Below are 16543 nucleotides of genomic sequence, written 5' to 3'. Positions count from 1 at the left end.
CTCGCTTGCCGTGGTCCTCTTCAGCCCCCCGCGGGGTGTCAGGGGGTGCCTGTCCCACCTCCCTCCTCCCAGCACCCCTCCCGGGGCTCCAGCCCCCCCCTCCCCCCGAAGCAGGACGCACAGGCAGCTGTCAGCAGGGAGCACTTTACCAAGCTGGCGAGATTAAAAAGTACAACATTCAGAAGCCCGCGCTGTGGCGGGACCGGGGGGTGCCGCTGCCGGCCGGGCCCTCCCCAGGGACCACGAGCTGCTCGTCCCGCAGCGAAGCAGCCGCAGAAACGGTTCTGCACCCACAGCCGGAGGGAGGGAGGAGGGAGCAAGTGGCCAGGGACGAGTTCCTGGCCCGGAGCTGCTCGGCTCCGCTAGGAAGAGCCCGTTCCTCCGGCCAGGGAACTGAGGATCTCTTGAGCCACGGCCCGACCCCGGCTCAGCGGCCAGGGTTCACCCCAGACGTTTCTTACCCGGCAGCCGACGCTGCCAGCAGTGCTGGGTTTCTGCTGGGGTGTGCCAGCTCCCGTCCCCCCCCGGCTGCCAACGCTCCCACCGCCTCCGCCACCACCAGTTTCCTGAGCAGTCATGTGCAAAGTGTACCCGTCCCCAGAGCTTCCCTCTCCTGTCCCTGGGGTCCCGTCCCCGCCGGGCCAGCACCCTGCTGCCGGCCTGGGAGCAGCGGGAGAGCTGGGTGCCGCGGGACGGAGATGGGGCGGGGAAATTTGTTCGAGCGTTTTTTTTTCCTTCTTTTTTTTTTTTTTTTTTTTTTTTTTCCTGAGTTTCTCAGCCTGGATCTTAATTACAGGCTTAAATCTGCAACCCCGGGAGAGGGAAGGGAGCGATGTGCAAGTAAAGGGGAGGGAGGGGAGGAGGAACCAACCGCAAGGAGAGCGGAGCCTCTTTCAGGGTCAGATCCAGCACGGGGGTGTGGATGAGGAGGTGTTTGCGAGGGCTGTGTGCCTGGGGGGCGGGCAGAGACCCCTCCAGAGCAGCCCTGGCCCCTCGGGGGGGGCGGCTGTAGCGCTGCCGTGGTGCCTCCCCTTCCCCACTGCTGCCCGGATCCAGCCACATCGCTCTCCCCCTGGCACAAGGGGGCTGGGCACGCCGGAGCTTGCGGAAATATATCAAGAAATAAAGCGGAAACTTTCCTAAACACCCTGTTTCTTTGTCAGCCACAGCCCGGCCCTTTCTCCCCTGCTACGGGCGCGCAGCCACGCTCTGCCCGGAGCTGGGGCTGGCACTTCCTCCCCTCCCTGTCCCTGCCCCGCTGCCCCTCACTGTGGCCGCTGTCACCGACAGCCGGGGCTCCCCTGCTGGAGCCAAGCCAGGGAGCAGCTGGGGACGAGGGGGACAAATCCTACCCTGTGCCTGCCGTTGCGACCAGGGCAAGAGCTGGCACCGCAGCCGGGGACGTGCAAACCATCCCTTTGCCCGAGCTGGGCACCGCGGCTGTGCCAGCACCACATCTCCCTGCGCCGTCGCGGCACGGGCAGCCTCGGCACCTGTGCACGGGAAACACAAGCACCGGCACGGGCAGCCTCGCAGGCACACGTGGCCGCAGGGCTCAGTCCCAGCCCACAGGACACCCAGGGGACCACCGCCTGGCTGGCTCGGTGACCCGCGTGTGCCAGGAGGACGGTAGCACTGCCAACAGCACCCTTGGAACAGCGGTGGGGTGCAGCCCCGGCATTGCCAGTGGCGCTGGCATGCATCCTGCTCGGCCTCGCACAGCTCCCCTGTGGCCAGCGGGCATGGGGGAAATGGTGGGTAATCCCAGAGGGACCCCAGGAGTCACCTGGGAGGTGGCTCAGGTGACATCTGGCTGGGTTTGGCCACCGGCTTGCTGGCAGCCCAGGACCTCCAGTGGCTGATGTTTGCAGGAGATGCTGTCGCAGGGTCCTTCGGTGCGATGCAAGAGGCAGGGCTGCGGAAGGCTTCCCCGGGCAGCGCCACAGCCCACCCTTCCCGCAGCACCCCATGTCACCCCGAGTCGATGGCACCGGCACAGGACCCAGGAGGCTGGCAGGGAGCAGGGGGGGCCAGCAGACCCCCATGTGGCTGGCGTGGCGAGGATCCCCGGGACAGGCGGCAGAGGTGACCCTGGGGTTTGCTTTTGGACCGAGAGCTGAGGAGCTCCAAAATGCAGCATTTTGGGGGCTTTCGAGGGGCTGGGGTTTGGCTTGAGGTCGTGGCGCTGGCTGCGGACGCCGGGGAGGATGCTCGGGATGACGAGGGGGAACCGCTTGTGACTCTTCAAAAGCAACCTACATTCCAGCTGCCCCCCTTACGTCTTCCCAAAGTACGTCTCCATGTATCCAGCCGAACTCAAACCTGGGATCTTTGCCTGGGAAACTCAAGGTACAATGTCAAATGAAAGAGAATTAAAACATCATCACCACTGTGCATTAGAAAAGCCATTTAAAGTACCACATGCCGAAGTGACCAAACAGTTTCAAGCGAGCTCTGCTGCGGGTGCTGAGCGACGCCGGGGGCTGCAGTCCCGCTCCACAGGTGCCTTCAGACCCGGGAGCCGGCTCAGCCAGGGACGGTCCCAGCCCTGGTGCCGCCTCTTCCTTCCCTCCTGGAAAGAGCCCAGCTCTGCCACAGACACAGGGGCTTGGGCTCCAAACGCTGCCTCTCAGCCAGCGGCTCTCGGAGGAAGAAACACAAGCAGAAGAAAACCCCCGGTGGGAGAGGAGGACTCCCCCGGGCAGCCAGGACACCCCTCCTGCAGCAATCCTCCTCTCCAGCCATCTCCAGCCCTTCACGTCCAGAAGGGACCACGCAAGGTTAGGGCTGGCTTTTGGGGCTGTTTGCACCGTCCAGCTCAGGAGCAAACTCCGTCATGACCCTGCGAGCCAGCGGGTTTGTGGTCTTGAGTAGTTCAGCAGCTGACGGCCGGGTCCCGGGGCTGGTTTTGCTGCTCTTCTTCTGGAGCAGGGCTTTAAAGTCTTCGTTCCTGCTGGAAGACTTCCCGGTGCCGCCCGCTGGTGCCGGGGACTCGCCAGTCGGGGAGCCTGAAGTCTTTACGGGTGAGTGGGAGTTGGGCCGGCTGCCGAAGGTGTCACCAGGCTCTTTCCGCCCCAAGACCTTCCTCTTGGACCTAGGGACCAAAGGGACACGCGGTGGCAGCAGCCCCGCATGGGAGCTGCCGTCCCTCTGGATGGGGCAAAGTCCCACAGGACGAGGCACGTGGCTGTCCATGTCCCCCGGGACAAGAAGCCACGCTGGGCATGGCAGGCGATGCACCCAGCTGCTGGCAAACCCTCTCTTGGCAGCTAGGTCCAACTTGCCCTGAGGCTGATGGGGCAGCAGACCACCCCCCTGCAAGCTGGGTGGCCGCAGACCCAGGGTGCCAAACTCTGAAGCGCTTGAGGCAGCAACAGCCGGGTTGTCCCCAAGTGTGAGCATCGGGGACAATTCCTGGTGTGGAGAATTGAAGGAGTCGTGGTGGTGGGGACACTGCGCCCGGCCCTGGGACCACGGCAGGAAGCCCACCCGGTGCCACCCACCAGCCCTACCTGTGGATGACAGTGAAGAGATCCTCCGTGGTGCGGGATGTCACGAACACATCGTCATCTTCCTCCGCAATGGAGTCGGCCGTCTTGTCGCTGGCAAAGCTCTTCTCCTCCGTGCTGGCCTCCGCCGAGCTGCCTGTGAGCGGAGAAGAGAAGGCAGCCATGAACCCCCCTGTGTGGGCACAGGGGGACCCCCCTGTCCCTGGGGTGAAGCCCATCATAGGAGCGGGGAGCCCTTCACCTTGCTCCGAGGCAGGGTCACTGGATTGTCCTGTGCTCAGGGATGGCGGGGACGGCGGATCCTCAGCATCGGGGTGGCAGCAGGAGGGGTCGGCATCCAGCGTGATGATGGGGCTGGGGGTGGGCGCCTGCTCCCCCAGGATGGCTCCCAGCTGCGCCGGGGCCGGGGCCAGTGGCAAGTAGAGCACGCTGGGTTTTTTGGGCACTGGCGGCGGCACCTTGGCCTTCCTGCGCTCCCCCTCCCCGGCTCCGCTCCGCTCCGGCCGCGGCTCCTCCTCCAGGCTGCCCTGCGAGAGACGCCGGGGTCCTGCCGGTGCCAAGGTCTCCCCCGGACCCCTCCTCAGCTCCCCTTTCCGCAGCACCACGAAGCCATCCTGTGGCAGCCCCTTCTCCTTGGTGGCAGTGCCTGGTGGGGACGTGGGGGACAGGGGACCCTCCTCCCGCAGAGCTGGGGGCTTGGGCAGGATGCAGGGGGGCCGCTTGGCCAGCGGCGGCTTCTCTGCCACCGGTGGCTTCACCTTCCTCTCCGGTGCCAGGCAGGGAGCGCGGGCCGGCTCCTCGGTGTGCTCCGGGCCGTCGGCATTGTCCTCCGGCTCCGAGCGGCTGATGGAGCGGAGGCGGACAGAGCGCAGGTCGGACTGCGTGACCACCGGCATGATGGGCATGATGGGGCTGGTCTTCTGGGCCAGCTTGGTGCCGAAGGTGGAGTCGGAGTGGTGCCGGCTGACCTTCGTCTTCCCCTTCAGGGAGATTTTCAGCCCCGAGAGGTCGAGGTGGGCGGGTGGCGTGAGCGGCAGGTCGAAGGAGAGCCGGGACTTGGGGCTCCTCTCCATGGGGGACGTGGGGGGCAGCGAGGACTTCCTCTCGGGGACCAGTGGCCTCACCCGCACCTGGTGCGGGGAGTGCCCCAGGACGGCGGAGGTGGGGATGGTGGGGGTCGGGGTCTCCGACTGGCTGGAGTACCCGCTGGACGGGGACATCAGCCCCATGGGCCGGCCCGGGGAGGAGGTCTTGGGGTCTGCCTCTGCGGAGAGCTGGGAGGGCGTCGTGGCCCTGGAGACGGAGGGGGAGGCCAGGGACTCGGAGCTGCCCCGTGCCTTGGTGCACTCAATGGCTGTGGTCCCCGTGGCCGTGCTCGAGCTGGAGAGGGACCGGTAGGGATCGCCGGCTTTCCAGTCTGCCAGATGCCACTGGTGGGGGGCGGTCGTGCCGTCGGGCTCCCTCCCCGCGCTCCCCTGGGGGTCGGCGTGCACCAGCCGGTGGCCCTGCAGCTCGGGTGGGATGCACAGGCTCTTGGGCCGGTGATCCTTGGGCATCGCTGAGCCGGTCCCCGCGGGGCCATCCTCTTTAATCAGGGAGACGCTGCGCGTGGGTGGCGAGGGCTTCTTCTTGGCCTTCTTGAGGGAGATGCTCTTGGAGCGCCGCCGCCGCTGCCCCTCCTGCTCCAGCCCCAGGGAGACGTTGTCGGTGCTGGTGCTGCCCTCGGAGCTGGCGCTGGGGTAGCCCAGGGTGTAGTTGGCGCTGCCCCGCCGGGTCTCGGCGTAGGCGATGTCCACCGAGCAGAGGGAGCCCGAGTCGGTGGGCACCGACAGCGACCGCTCGCGGAACCGGCACCCTGCCCGCTCCACCTCCAGTCGCGATGGCTCCGGCACAGGCTCCGGCTCCTCTTGGCTTCCCGGCAAGAGGTTCACCTTGGCTTGCCGGCCCTCACACCTCTGGCCACCCCCGGCGGCGGGGGGGGACTCGGGCACTACGCTGGAAAAGGAGCTGGGCCCGTTGCTGCCCAGGTGCTCCTCCGTGGCGATGAAGAAGGAGGCGGTGGCAGGTGAGCCGGGGCCGGGCGATGGGATGGAGCCGCTCGGCGAGGTGCAGGAGGGCCCCTTGCCCTGGCCGGCAATGGGGCTGGGGGGGTTGGCGTAGCCCAGGGCGCTCCAGGGCGGGGAGAAGGGGGTACCCTGTGGCCCGTTGCAGGTGCCGGCGCAGGGGGTGGCCGTGCCATCCATGGCGGCAGGCGGAGGGCAGCAGCGGGCCCCGAGATCACTGAAGGTCTTCCTCAGCGGGGCAGAGAGGGGCTGGCGGGGGCTGATGTCCTGGGGTGCCTTCACCCCGCTGGCGGTCTCGGGGACGAAGCTGCAGGAGAGGGACTCAGCGATGGGCGCGTGGGTGTTCAACGTGGAGCCGTTGGTGCCGCCTGCGAGGAGAGACACAGCCCGGGTGAGCATCCTCCCGCCTCACGCTCTGGTTCTGCGGTTCCACGTGCCGCGGGGACAGCGCTGCTCCCACCCCATGGCCCATCTCTGGGGCTGCATCTCTGCCCAGGCATGAAACGTGCCCAGGAGGACTGGAGGGGACAGGCTGACACCCTCTTACCAGAGGACTTAGATGGCCATAACCCAACTGGGGACGGTCCCTGGCCGGTGTTAACCCTCCAGCCTGGGGTCTGTTGGCTGGGACGTGCCATGGAGAACTTAGCAGCCACGGCAGGACTCTCTACCCATGGGGACATTGGCCCCACGGCGACCAAAGTGCTGCCCCGTGGTGAGGACACCGATGGGGACCAGGAAGAGGCATTGCTGCCCAGGTCGAGGAGGGACGCCACGGCTCAGTGCCACCGCATCTCAAGAGCTGGGACGGGGAAGGACCCGGGGACCCTGCTCGGAGCACACCCAGCAGACCAGGACACTCAAGGCTGCAGCAGGCTGAGGTCTGACCATCTCCAAGGGAGGAGCCACAACAACCTTTTGGAGGTTTGACCAGTGTCACGGGGAAAATCCCTCCTCCTGCCCAGTGACAATTGTCCCTGGTGCGGCTGGTGCCATGGCTTCTTCTCCTCCTGTCCCTACCTGCATCTGGAAAGAGCCCGGCCCTGGTTCCTCTACACCTTCCACAGGGGATGGCATGACAAAGCCCCCGAGCCGGGATGGCTGCTGTCCCCATGGGGTCCAACACAGGTCTGTGGCCGTGCCAGGAGTGCTGCAGGGACCCTCAGCCATGTCAGTGCCCTGGGCACATCAGCGGGGCTGGTATCCAGCCCCAGAAAACCCTTGGCAGGTCGCCCATGGCCAGGGAGGGTGGGCATGGGGCAGGAGCTGCTGGAGCCACGAAATTTTGGTGGCCTTCTCACCCGACAAATGTTCAGGACCCCTACTCAGGGTGATGGGCTGTCCCTGATGCCATGCCAGCCCCAGGGCCAGCCCAGTGTCACCAGCGCGCCCAGCACCTTGTCCCCCAGGAGGGAGCAGAGCCAGCGCGGTGGCATTTATGTCCCCAAGGCTGAGGTGTCCCTGGGGAGCCCGTCTGTGCCCAGGCTGGCTTCCAGCCCCCGGGGTGGCTCTGCCCACCGTCAGGGCAGCTCCGGTGGGTGCCGGCCCAGCCCAGGCGCTGCCGGGGCAGGGAAGCGGCTGCGCGGTTCTTGCCGTCACCTTGGTCTCGCAGGGACAGGTTAGGGAATCCGATAATGGTCCGTCTACGCCGCAGGGTGGACTTGGGGTTCATGGCGGTCTCTGTGTTAAACAGGGAGTGACGAGCACTCGCGAGCCTAGCAAAGTGCTGCCCTGTAGCCAAAACAAACAGGCTGTACGTGGCGGTGCCAGGAGGGGCTGCCGGGGCGGGGGGCTTGGTCCCCCTCCATCCCTGCGTGTCCCCCAGTCTGGGATGGCGACTGCAGGCGTGCGGGATGGCAGGAGGGGGGTGAGCCATGCGGGGTGAGCCGTGGGGCAGATGGAGGCACGGCGGGCGCTGCCGATGGGTGGGCAGACGGAGACGCTGTGGATGGAGGTGGGATGCACAGAAAGCTGCGGAGACCGGCCCCGCTCCGGTCTGTGCTGGTGAGACTGGAGCCCACACCACTGGGCTTCGTCGTTAATGGGAGGGGCATGGAGATGAGGACAGCAGGGTGGGGAGAGGAACCAGCGTGGTCCCACCACATCTCTCCATCACAGAGGCAAAGGACGGAAGGACATCTTTGGCCTTCAGAGGCTACATCTTGCTCAGCCACCAGCCCCAGGCTCCGACCTGGGGGCAGAGTGTGGCCCTCATGGCCAGGCAGGACCGCGCTGCTGGGAGCTGCAGCCCCGTGAGGACGGATGGATGGATGGAGGGACAGACAGGCAAGACAGGCTGGAGTGTGGCGAGAGCCAAGGTGACCACAGAACCGGCTGGGCTGGGCAGCACCGCGCCAAGGAGAGAGCGGAGCGTGGCACGGCCGGAGGATGGGACACACAACGTTGCAGATGGCAGGACGGATGGCCGGGAATGACAGACACCAGCGTGGCCCTGATGTCCCCTGCGCTGCCCCTGGAGCCCGCGGGGACACAGGCAGCCCCAGTCCCCCTCCCACCGCCCCATACCCCCCGCAGCCCGACGCTGGGGAGAATCCTCACCCGCACCCCACATCCTCCCCCCGCTGCCCCTGGGGTGCTGCCCTACCAGAGACATTGATGGGGACGATGTTGGTCTGGATGGAGCAGGACGGGTGCTGCTGCTTCTCCTCCAGGGTGGGCAAGGGGAAGGCCCTGCTCCAGGCTGGTGGCTTGTCCGGGCTGGTGGGGAGGCTCAGGGAGGCGTCAGGCGGCCGAGTGCCCAGGGAAGCCGTGCCGCTGCTCTCCTCTTCAGTTCCTCGCCGGCTCGGGGGCTGCAGGGGGGAAAGGCATGAGACACACCAAAGGGATGTGGCCAAGAAGGCCAATGGCATCCTGGGGTGGCCAGCAGGGGGAGGGAGGTCATCCTCCCCCTCTGCTCTGCCCTGGTGGGGCCACATGTGGAGCACTGGGACCAGTTCTGGGCTCCCCAGTTCCAGAAGGACAGGGAACTGCTGGAGAGGGTACAGCAGAGGGCTACAAAGATGATGAGGGGCCTGGAGCATCTCTCTTACGAAGAAAGGCTGAGGTACCTGGGTCTCTTTAGTCTGGAGAAGAGAAGGCTGAGGGGGGATCTGATCAACGCTTATAAATATCTAAAGGGTGGGTGTCAGGAGGATGGGGCCAGTCTTTTTTCAGCGGTGCCCAGTGACAGGACAAGAGGTAATGGAATAAACTGGAACATGGGAAGTTCCATCTAAACATGAGGAGGAATTTCTTTCCTGTGAGGGTGGCAGAGCCCTGGAAGAGGCTGCCCAGAGAGGTGGTGGAGTCTCCGTCACTGGAGACATTCAAAATCCATCTGGATGCATTGCTGTCCAACTGCTCTGGGTGACCCTGCTCTGGCAGGGGGTTGGACTGGGTGGTCTCCAGAGGTCCCTGCCAACTCCATAGCATTCTGTGATTCTGTGAGATGAGGGTGGGACACAAACGGCCCCCCCCAGCCCTGCTGCCCGCCTGGCTGTGCCAGCCCCTCTCCTGCAGCCATGCCCCCTTGCCCCGCCGCCCCGGCACTCACCATAAGCACGAACTCAAGGCGCTTGGCAGGCGGGGGTCGGGGGGACGGCTCGGGGGGGGTGTCGGGGGGCGGGTGGCCGGCGGCGCGGAAGGTCTGCCCGGTGACCCTGCTCTCGGCGTACTGCTCCTCATACTCCTCTGCAAGAGAAACGGCACTGAGACCCCGCTCCAGCTGCCGGTGGGGGGTGACAGCTCTGCTCCCACGGCAGGAGGAAGATGATGGCACGAGTGGCTGTCCCTGCCTGGCTGTCCCCAGGCTGGCTTACTGTCCCTGCTCGACAGGGGCAGCTCGGGAGGTGGGGAGGGGAGCCCCCAAGGAGGAATGCCAGGGCTGGGGGGGGTGTGAGGCAGCGCTGGGACCCCGGCAGCCCTCCCCACTCCTCCCAGGGGCCGCCTGGGGACACGTGGGTCCCACGGGGGAGCAGAGCCCTGCTGGGGACAGCCAGGAGGGAACTCAGTGTCTCCCCATCCTGTAATTGTTGAGCTAATTAACGTCGGTTGTTATGGCCTGGCGGAAACCAGGTCTGCTCGGGCTGACTTAACGAGATTACAAGGCGGGGGGAGGCCGGGCTGCTGATCTAATTGATGCTGCAGAGCATCCGCACCGAGGCCGCCGGGTGGCTTGGGTAAGAAATTGGAAGGAAACAAAATCAACAGCCAGGCTGACGCGGTTAGAGAGAGAGGCGGCTGGTGGCCATGGCCCTTGTGGGCACAACCGTGCTGCGGTGGGGCTGGTGGCCACCCTGGTGGCCCCAGCCACTTTGCCACCTGCAGCAGTGACTGGGGAATAGAGACCAGAGAAGGGCTGCTGGAGGCTGGGACCCCCCGGGGACCCCACTTCCACAGCTCGGTGGGGTCTGAGCAGCGGCTCGGACACGTGCACGTGGGAGATGAACTTGCCGTCCACATGGTGGTCGCGTACCCAGGGCAGCCCCTGTCCCCGGCACCCTCCCACCCCGCTACCTTGCAGCAGGCTCTGGAGGTTGAGCTGGGCCTCCTGGTGCAGCCGCTCCATGCCCGGCGGGCGCCCGGCCGCCAGGAAGACGTTCACCGGCTGCTGCCATGACAGCTTGGCGGGTGCAGCTTTCTTGCTCTCCAGGTCCAGGTTAGAGGTGGCTGCGGGAAGGAGGGAGCAGAGTGAGACCAAGGCGGGTGGGCGGCTGCCCTGCGAGCGCTGACGGCCGACACCGCGCTGGCACAGCACACTCATCCTGTCCTCGGCCTCTCCAGGAACGCGTGGAATGGGATGTGGCCGTGTCCCACCCCAGCAAAGCCACCCAGGCAGCCTGTTGCCAAGCTGGGACCAGACCCCATGGCCGCCACCGCTGCTGCTCTGGGGGATGGACGCAGTCCCTGGGGGCTGCTGGGACACACTGTGCAGGGAGCAGGATGAAATTGGGGAAGGAAGCGAGCCCTGTGGCCCCCAGCGAGCGCTCGGCTGCTCCCGGCCACAGGAAACGCCGCAGGCTCCGGTGAAGCAACCCCCTGGCTGCAGGAGAGCAGAAGTTGCAACCGAAAAGGAGGAGCGAAAGGGGACAGGGCGTCTTTCATCACACTGGTTTCACCTCCTCGGCGAGGTTAACGCGCCCTGCCCCAGCCGTGGACATCCTGCCACCGTCTCCTGGGGAGGAAACCTCTGCCAGGATGGGCCTGGCACCTGCCCAGACCCTCTGAAACTCCCACAGGGCTGGAAAAGTCCCCGGGAGAAGGATTTGGGCTTGCTGGGGAGCTGGCTGTGCTGGGAGCTGAGCGGTGCCCCCCAAACAGGCAGCACCTCGGCTGCCGGCCCCAGGATGCAGGTTTCCTCCCCAGTGCGGTTCTGTGCCGGAGCCCTGGGAGTGCCACTGCCGGCACGCTGCCCACCCAGCTCATCCCACCCCGACTGGGCAGCAAGGGCAGACAGCGGGTTTGTGAGCTTCAAACCGGGGGGCCATGGATGACCCGGGTCTCATCCCTGGGGATTTAGGGCTAATCCTTCTCCAGCTACCCCTGGTGCGGGCAGAGGGATGGCCACTGTCGGCACCATGTGCTACGCAAGGTCCTATGCCTGGTGTCACCTCCCAGGCTGGGTGTCACCCCCAGGGACCAGGGTCTGACGTCCCTTCACCCTGTCCGGTAGCTGGGACGCCCCCGCAGAGCAGCCGGCACCGCTTCCCCCGCCCAGGCTGGGGGTGAAAACCCGAGTTTGACCCACGTTTTGCAGGGACGAGCGGCAAGTGCGGGGTGCTGGGGGGCTGAGGGCGTTCCCATGGCGCTGGGGGTGCGGGACAGTGCGCCCGTCCCCGTCCCCATCGGTCGAGGTGCTCCCGTTGCCGGCGTGACAAACACTTCCCCTCTGCCACCCACAGTGGCAGGGTGCCCGTCCCCAGCGAGCCTGCCACCGCCCTAGTTGCCAAAACACAGCTTCCTCTGGCCACGGCACCCAGCCCCACGCCAGACCCCAGCCCAGGCAGCGCCTGGGGGAAGGGGAACGGCCCAAAAAAGGGTCTGGGCTCCCTGGAATCCCCTGCACAACCCATGTCTCCTCTTCCTGCAGTCAGCCTGCCCCGGAGCACCCGGCACTGCATCCCCAGCGTCGCCTTGCTGCCCCCGGGAGCCATCCTGCCCCTGGGGGCCATCCTGTCCCCGGGTGCCATCCTGCCCCTTGGATGCCACCCTGTCCCCGGGTGCCATCCTGCCCCTTGGATGCCACCCTGTCCCCGGGTGCCACCCTGCCCACCCTTCCCCCTCGCTGCAGCTGACGGAGTGGCAGAGCCTGCACAACACCCCGCACCCGAAAGCAAGGTGCCACGTCCCTAGCCTAGTTACTTTTATAATTTGTGTTACCATAACGACGTGCCTTAACACCAGGCTTTTTTCCTTCCCCCTTTTTTTTTTCTTTTTTTTTTTTTCCCCCTCCTTTAAATAATTTGACTCGTTTCCATATCAACCAAGAGGTGTCGGGGCGGGTGTGTGTGTATACACCACGCTGAGGCTTCGCCCGGCAGCGGAGCCCCATCCCGCAGGGCAGTGCCACGCAGCCGGGGAGGAAGCTCCCCCTTTTCTCACACGGGGACGGGGCTTTTCCTCCTCTCCCCTCCCAGTTTGGTGCCTCGATGCCCAGAGGGGCCGGGGCTGCTGGCAGAAGGAGCCCCGTGCCCTGGTCCCTGGTTCACGCCGTGTGCCCGGCTGTCCCCAGGATGGGAGCGTGGCTGGGCACGGGGCAGGGCATCCCCCCAAAACCCTGACCTATGGGGTGGCAGGAAGGGAGCCAGAGGCATGGGGGGCAGGGACCACACACTCACCTCTGCAGACCCCAGCCCTCCAGGCCACTCTCTTTGCCGAGATGGGGGATCTGCTTGTGCCCCCTCTGCTTCTGAGTGCACCCCAAGGGCTGACCCCCCCGGCCCAGCTCGCCGCACCCCTCTGCCCGGCTCACACTGACACAGCCTTCAGCCTCGGAGGGTGCTGATGGCCTCACATTCTGCCCACGTGTCCCCCGGTGGCCACCCCACCACCCCCACAGACCCCGCAGCAGCTACACGGCGTTCCCTCGACACTCAGGGACACCCCCAAAGCACAGTCCCCCGCTGCTCCCCCCTCACCTCCCTGAGACACCTGGTACAAGCACCGTGATGGGGGCAGCCCCCCAATGCCCTCCCCGCAGCACGGGAGCTTACCTCCGCGACGTCGGCACCCCCCGGGCACCCCCTCCCGGGCACCCACCCGTGGGCTCCGACCACGTGGGCAAACCGCAGCGCCGAAACCCGGGGCCGCCCATGGGCGAAGCGGAAGCCCAGGCAGGCGGGGAGGGGGAACAGGCACCCTGCCCTGCCCAGGCGAGGGGGGAGCGGGCAGCACGGCCAGCCGGGGGGGGTCCCTGCCCTCCAGGGCTTTCCAGCCACGGCAAATGTAGGCTCCTTTAGGGACACAAGTGAGCCGGGCATCACCGAGGGGCTGGCAGGGCTGGTTTCGTCTTCCTCAGCAGAAGGAGCAGCTGAGGAGGAGGAGGGGTGGGAGAGGGCAAAGGACTCCAGCACTCCCTGGGCACCCCGAACCATGCTGCACCCCCCTGGGTACCACCCCCATGTCCTGGCTTTTGCTCCTCGGGAGGGTTTTTGGGCACAGCCCCGGCAGCCGCTCAGGCCCAGCATCACGCGGGGGCTCGGTGACGGTGACGCGGTGCGAGGAGCCGGCAGCCCGGCCGCAGCGGGGGTGACAACACGGCGCTGCTGCCAGCGCTCCCGAAGCTGCCCGGTGCAGGGTTGGTGCAGGAGCAGGTTTGGGGTGCCCATGAGGGTTGCCACCTGCATCCGCGGAGCTCGGGATGCCCCAGCCGAGCCAGAGCGCCCAGCGGGGGGACATGGTGGCCAGCAGGAACGGAGCAGCCGGAGCAGAGCCTGCTGCCCTTGGCGGTGACCCTCCTGCCAGGCTTATCGGTGACAGGCTCAAAATACAAAATGCCTCCGAGGGGGCCCCTGGCCCCTGGCAAATGCCTGCGGGAGGCGAAGGGCGCCCGGGGAGAGCAGTGCCGGGGGGCCGGCTCCATCCCACGCTCCCCAGCACTCGTGACCTCAGCCTGGGCAGCCTCGCTGCTGGGGGGGCACTGAGGCACCCCTAGCTCCCCCCGCACACAGCCCCTGTGTTTGCCCTCCCTTTCCCCCCCGGGCTTGCGGAGGGGAGCGGGCAGCAGCCCCGGCTCTGCCTGTAGGCATGGGCATGGGCAGGGGTGTTAACGACAGGCAGCGGAAGGCCAGGGCTGCCGGAGGCTGCTCCCTGCGTGTCCCCGCGTCTCCTGGGGGTCCATCCCCGTGTCTCCCAGGGGTCTGTCCCCTGTCAGAGCTGTGAGCTCTGCCCCTGGCTCTGGGGCTGGGGGCTGGCGGGCAGGGCTGTGGCAGTGTCCCGCTGGGACGGTCCCCACCAGGCTGTCCCAGGCAGGGGTGCGAGCCAACCCTACCGGGGGCTGCTGCCTCTGTAAGAGCTTCCAGAGTCTTCCTGAGCGTGAGCAAGTGTTCAGGCCCAGGACGCCACGGCCACCGTGGGTGTTTAAGGACCGGGGCTGAAGCCAAGGGGAGTTTGCTCCAAGGGGAGCTGAGCTTCACTCTCTCCTGGGAGAGAAGCGTCCCTGCAGCACCCCCAGCACAGAAAACGTGCCCTCCACCAGCATCTCCCCGAATCACCGCCTCTCCACGCCATATCCCTATTTACCTACTGCCCAGGCATCCCGAAGCCACAGGGAGATATTCGACAGAGCCATGGGGAGTGGTTTCGATCCAGGCAGAAGCTCCCGTGAGACGATGCCTCTCGCTCGAACTCGCCGCCAAACTTTTCCTCCTCAAGCTCGCTCCCAGCTCGCAGGAAGCCCCGGCAACAGAGCCGGCCCCGCTCGGCCCCTCGCTGCCGATGCAGAGGTACCACAGCAGTGATGTAACGGCAGCAGCAGGCGATGCACCATCAGCAGAGCAGCCATGGCAACGGGTACCGGCACCGCCGAGCCAGCCGCCGCCGCCGCTGCTCCTAGCACTCGGGAGGACGAGGACTGCGAACTTGGAGGCTGAGACCGATCCCGGTGGCAACCCAAACCCCGCTGGCAGGAGCCAACACGCCGCAGTGCCGGCAACACGCCGCCGGCTTCGAGCGAGCGAGTGGCCCGGCACCGCGACTGCGGGCTCCCGGCGCGTGCGGCTCGATGACATTCCCTGTGGTACGGAGCCAAAGCGCACGCTGCTCTGCGCCGGGCGGAGAGGAAGAGAAAAGAGTGAACAGCAGGAGCTGGCAGGGGCCTCGGAAAGTGCCTCCTGTCCCAAGCTCACCCCCTGCCGGACCTCGACCCGCCGGTCCAGCTGCCCCGCCGGGATGCAGAGCTGCATCCGCACGTGCGGCAGCTCCAGGGCTGGATGCCCACTCGGGTCCAAATGGCATCCCAAAGCGACACCCCACGAAACATCCACCCACCCCATGCCAGGAGGAGTGACGCTCACCGGGCAGAGCTGCCCGCCTTGCTGCAGGACGGCAGGACATCGTCCCTCTGTCACACGTCTTGTGGGCACATCTCCAAGCCCGCAGTGAGGCGGGGCCATCCGTGCAATCAACCGACTTCTGTACTGAGAGGAGATCATGGCACGGCAGATAACGGCACGGCAGGAGCTGCTGGCGGGGGTGGTGGGTTTGGTGGCTGTGAGGGTCCCCAGCTCGTGGAGAAAAGGCTGGATTATGTGAGAGGTTTCTATCAAAAGCACCAGCAGCAAAACAGTCAATAACGTCACTGCCCATCAGTAGGGCTCAGAGTTAACAGTGCACTAGGGCACTCTGCCTGCCTGGCATCTGTGATGAGATCCGGTAAAACAGATAGAAGCCCTCTTTCTCCAGGCAGATCCCAAGTGATCCATCACCTTTGCCTCACGCCCTGTGTAGGGCAAGAGCGGAGGGGACGTGTGTGCTGCCCAGCCCCAGTGCCAGCCGTGACCCCACACAGAGAGGCTGGGGGAGCCTCCTATGGCACTGCTGGCCTGGCGACTGCCCTTGAGCCTGGTGGGTGCCGAGCCTGGCCGGAGGGTGGAAAACCACGCCAGGTACATTTAGCTCTGGCAACGCGAGATGCGACCCGGACAGGGAGTTCTGGCAGGCGGGGGAGACGCGTGTGCTGCGGGGAGGACTTGCCGGTGAGGCTGGCACAGGAGGAGCCCCGGCGTGCCATCCGCCCCTGCTGCGGGGATGGGAAGTGCCCGTGGCTGCGCTGGCAGCGGGGCTTGGCCCGGCACCACGGCCGGCCAAGACGAACTCACGCTGGTCCCTGCCGAGGGGCCAAGAGGCACCGCTCCCGGGGACGGAGCAGCCCCAGGACTGGTGGGGGCTGCTCTGGACTTGGCCATGGGTGCCCTCGTCACCCCGCCTTTGCCATCCCGGAGCCTGGCCAGACCCTGCAGCGAGCCATCCGCCACAGGGGGCAGGACCAGACCCCTGGGAGCCCTTCTCCCAGCCCCACCGTGGCCATCCAGCAGCCTGGCTTCCTCCTCGTATCACAACGCTCCCTCTCATGTGCTTCCAGCCAGAAAACCAGGCGCGAGCCCTTCTCCAGAGCCTCAGGAAGCCCGGCACGGTGACCTGCCAGCCCCAGCCTCAGCCAGTCCTTGGCACCTCGGCACAGAGTCACCACATATCGCAGCCACAGGCAACCCCGGGCACAGGGTGGCCGAGGCCAGCTGCCCGCTAGCTTTGCCCCAGTGACATCCCCAGCCTGGCCGGGAGGGTTCGGCGGCGAGTGGGTGCCCGGGGTAGTGGTGGCAGCTCCCGCGGGCGCGTGGGCTGCCCGTGCCGGAGAGGCTGCAGCCCCCGCTGGGCAGGGGTGCTTCCAGGGAAGCACTGCTTCCCCCGTGCCCGGCTGGTTTTACACTCCACGGAGCTGGGACAATGTGAGGAAGTCGCCTGAGAGGGGAAGGC

The 16543-nt window shown here is 66.4% G+C and overlaps 1 protein-coding gene across 1 annotated transcript in view; it reads right to left on the bottom strand.

The window, feature by feature from the left end:
* Positions 1-136: 136 nt before the first annotated feature.
* The window catches only part of NHSL2 (NHS like 2), a 33760-nt gene continuing 17353 nt past the window's right edge, over positions 137-16543 (bottom strand). Inside the window, exons 2-8 of the mRNA XM_074147778.1 lie at positions 10088-10240; positions 9126-9262; positions 8178-8382; positions 7172-7303; positions 3751-5940; positions 3513-3645; positions 137-3094 (exon numbers count right to left, since the gene is read on the bottom strand). Of these exons, the coding sequence (XP_074003879.1) occupies positions 2782-3094; positions 3513-3645; positions 3751-5940; positions 7172-7303; positions 8178-8382; positions 9126-9262; positions 10088-10240 (3263 nt within the window). The 3' untranslated portion in view covers positions 137-2781. The remainder of the gene's footprint in view (positions 3095-3512; positions 3646-3750; positions 5941-7171; positions 7304-8177; positions 8383-9125; positions 9263-10087; positions 10241-16543) is intronic.

This window comes from Numenius arquata, chromosome 5, assembly GCF_964106895.1.
Source record: "Numenius arquata chromosome 5, bNumArq3.hap1.1, whole genome shotgun sequence".
In the NCBI taxonomy this organism is placed as follows: domain Eukaryota; kingdom Metazoa; phylum Chordata; class Aves; order Charadriiformes; family Scolopacidae; genus Numenius; species Numenius arquata.
Note: the sequence above shows the minus strand (reverse complement) of the source record. Positions and strands in the feature narration are given on the sequence as shown.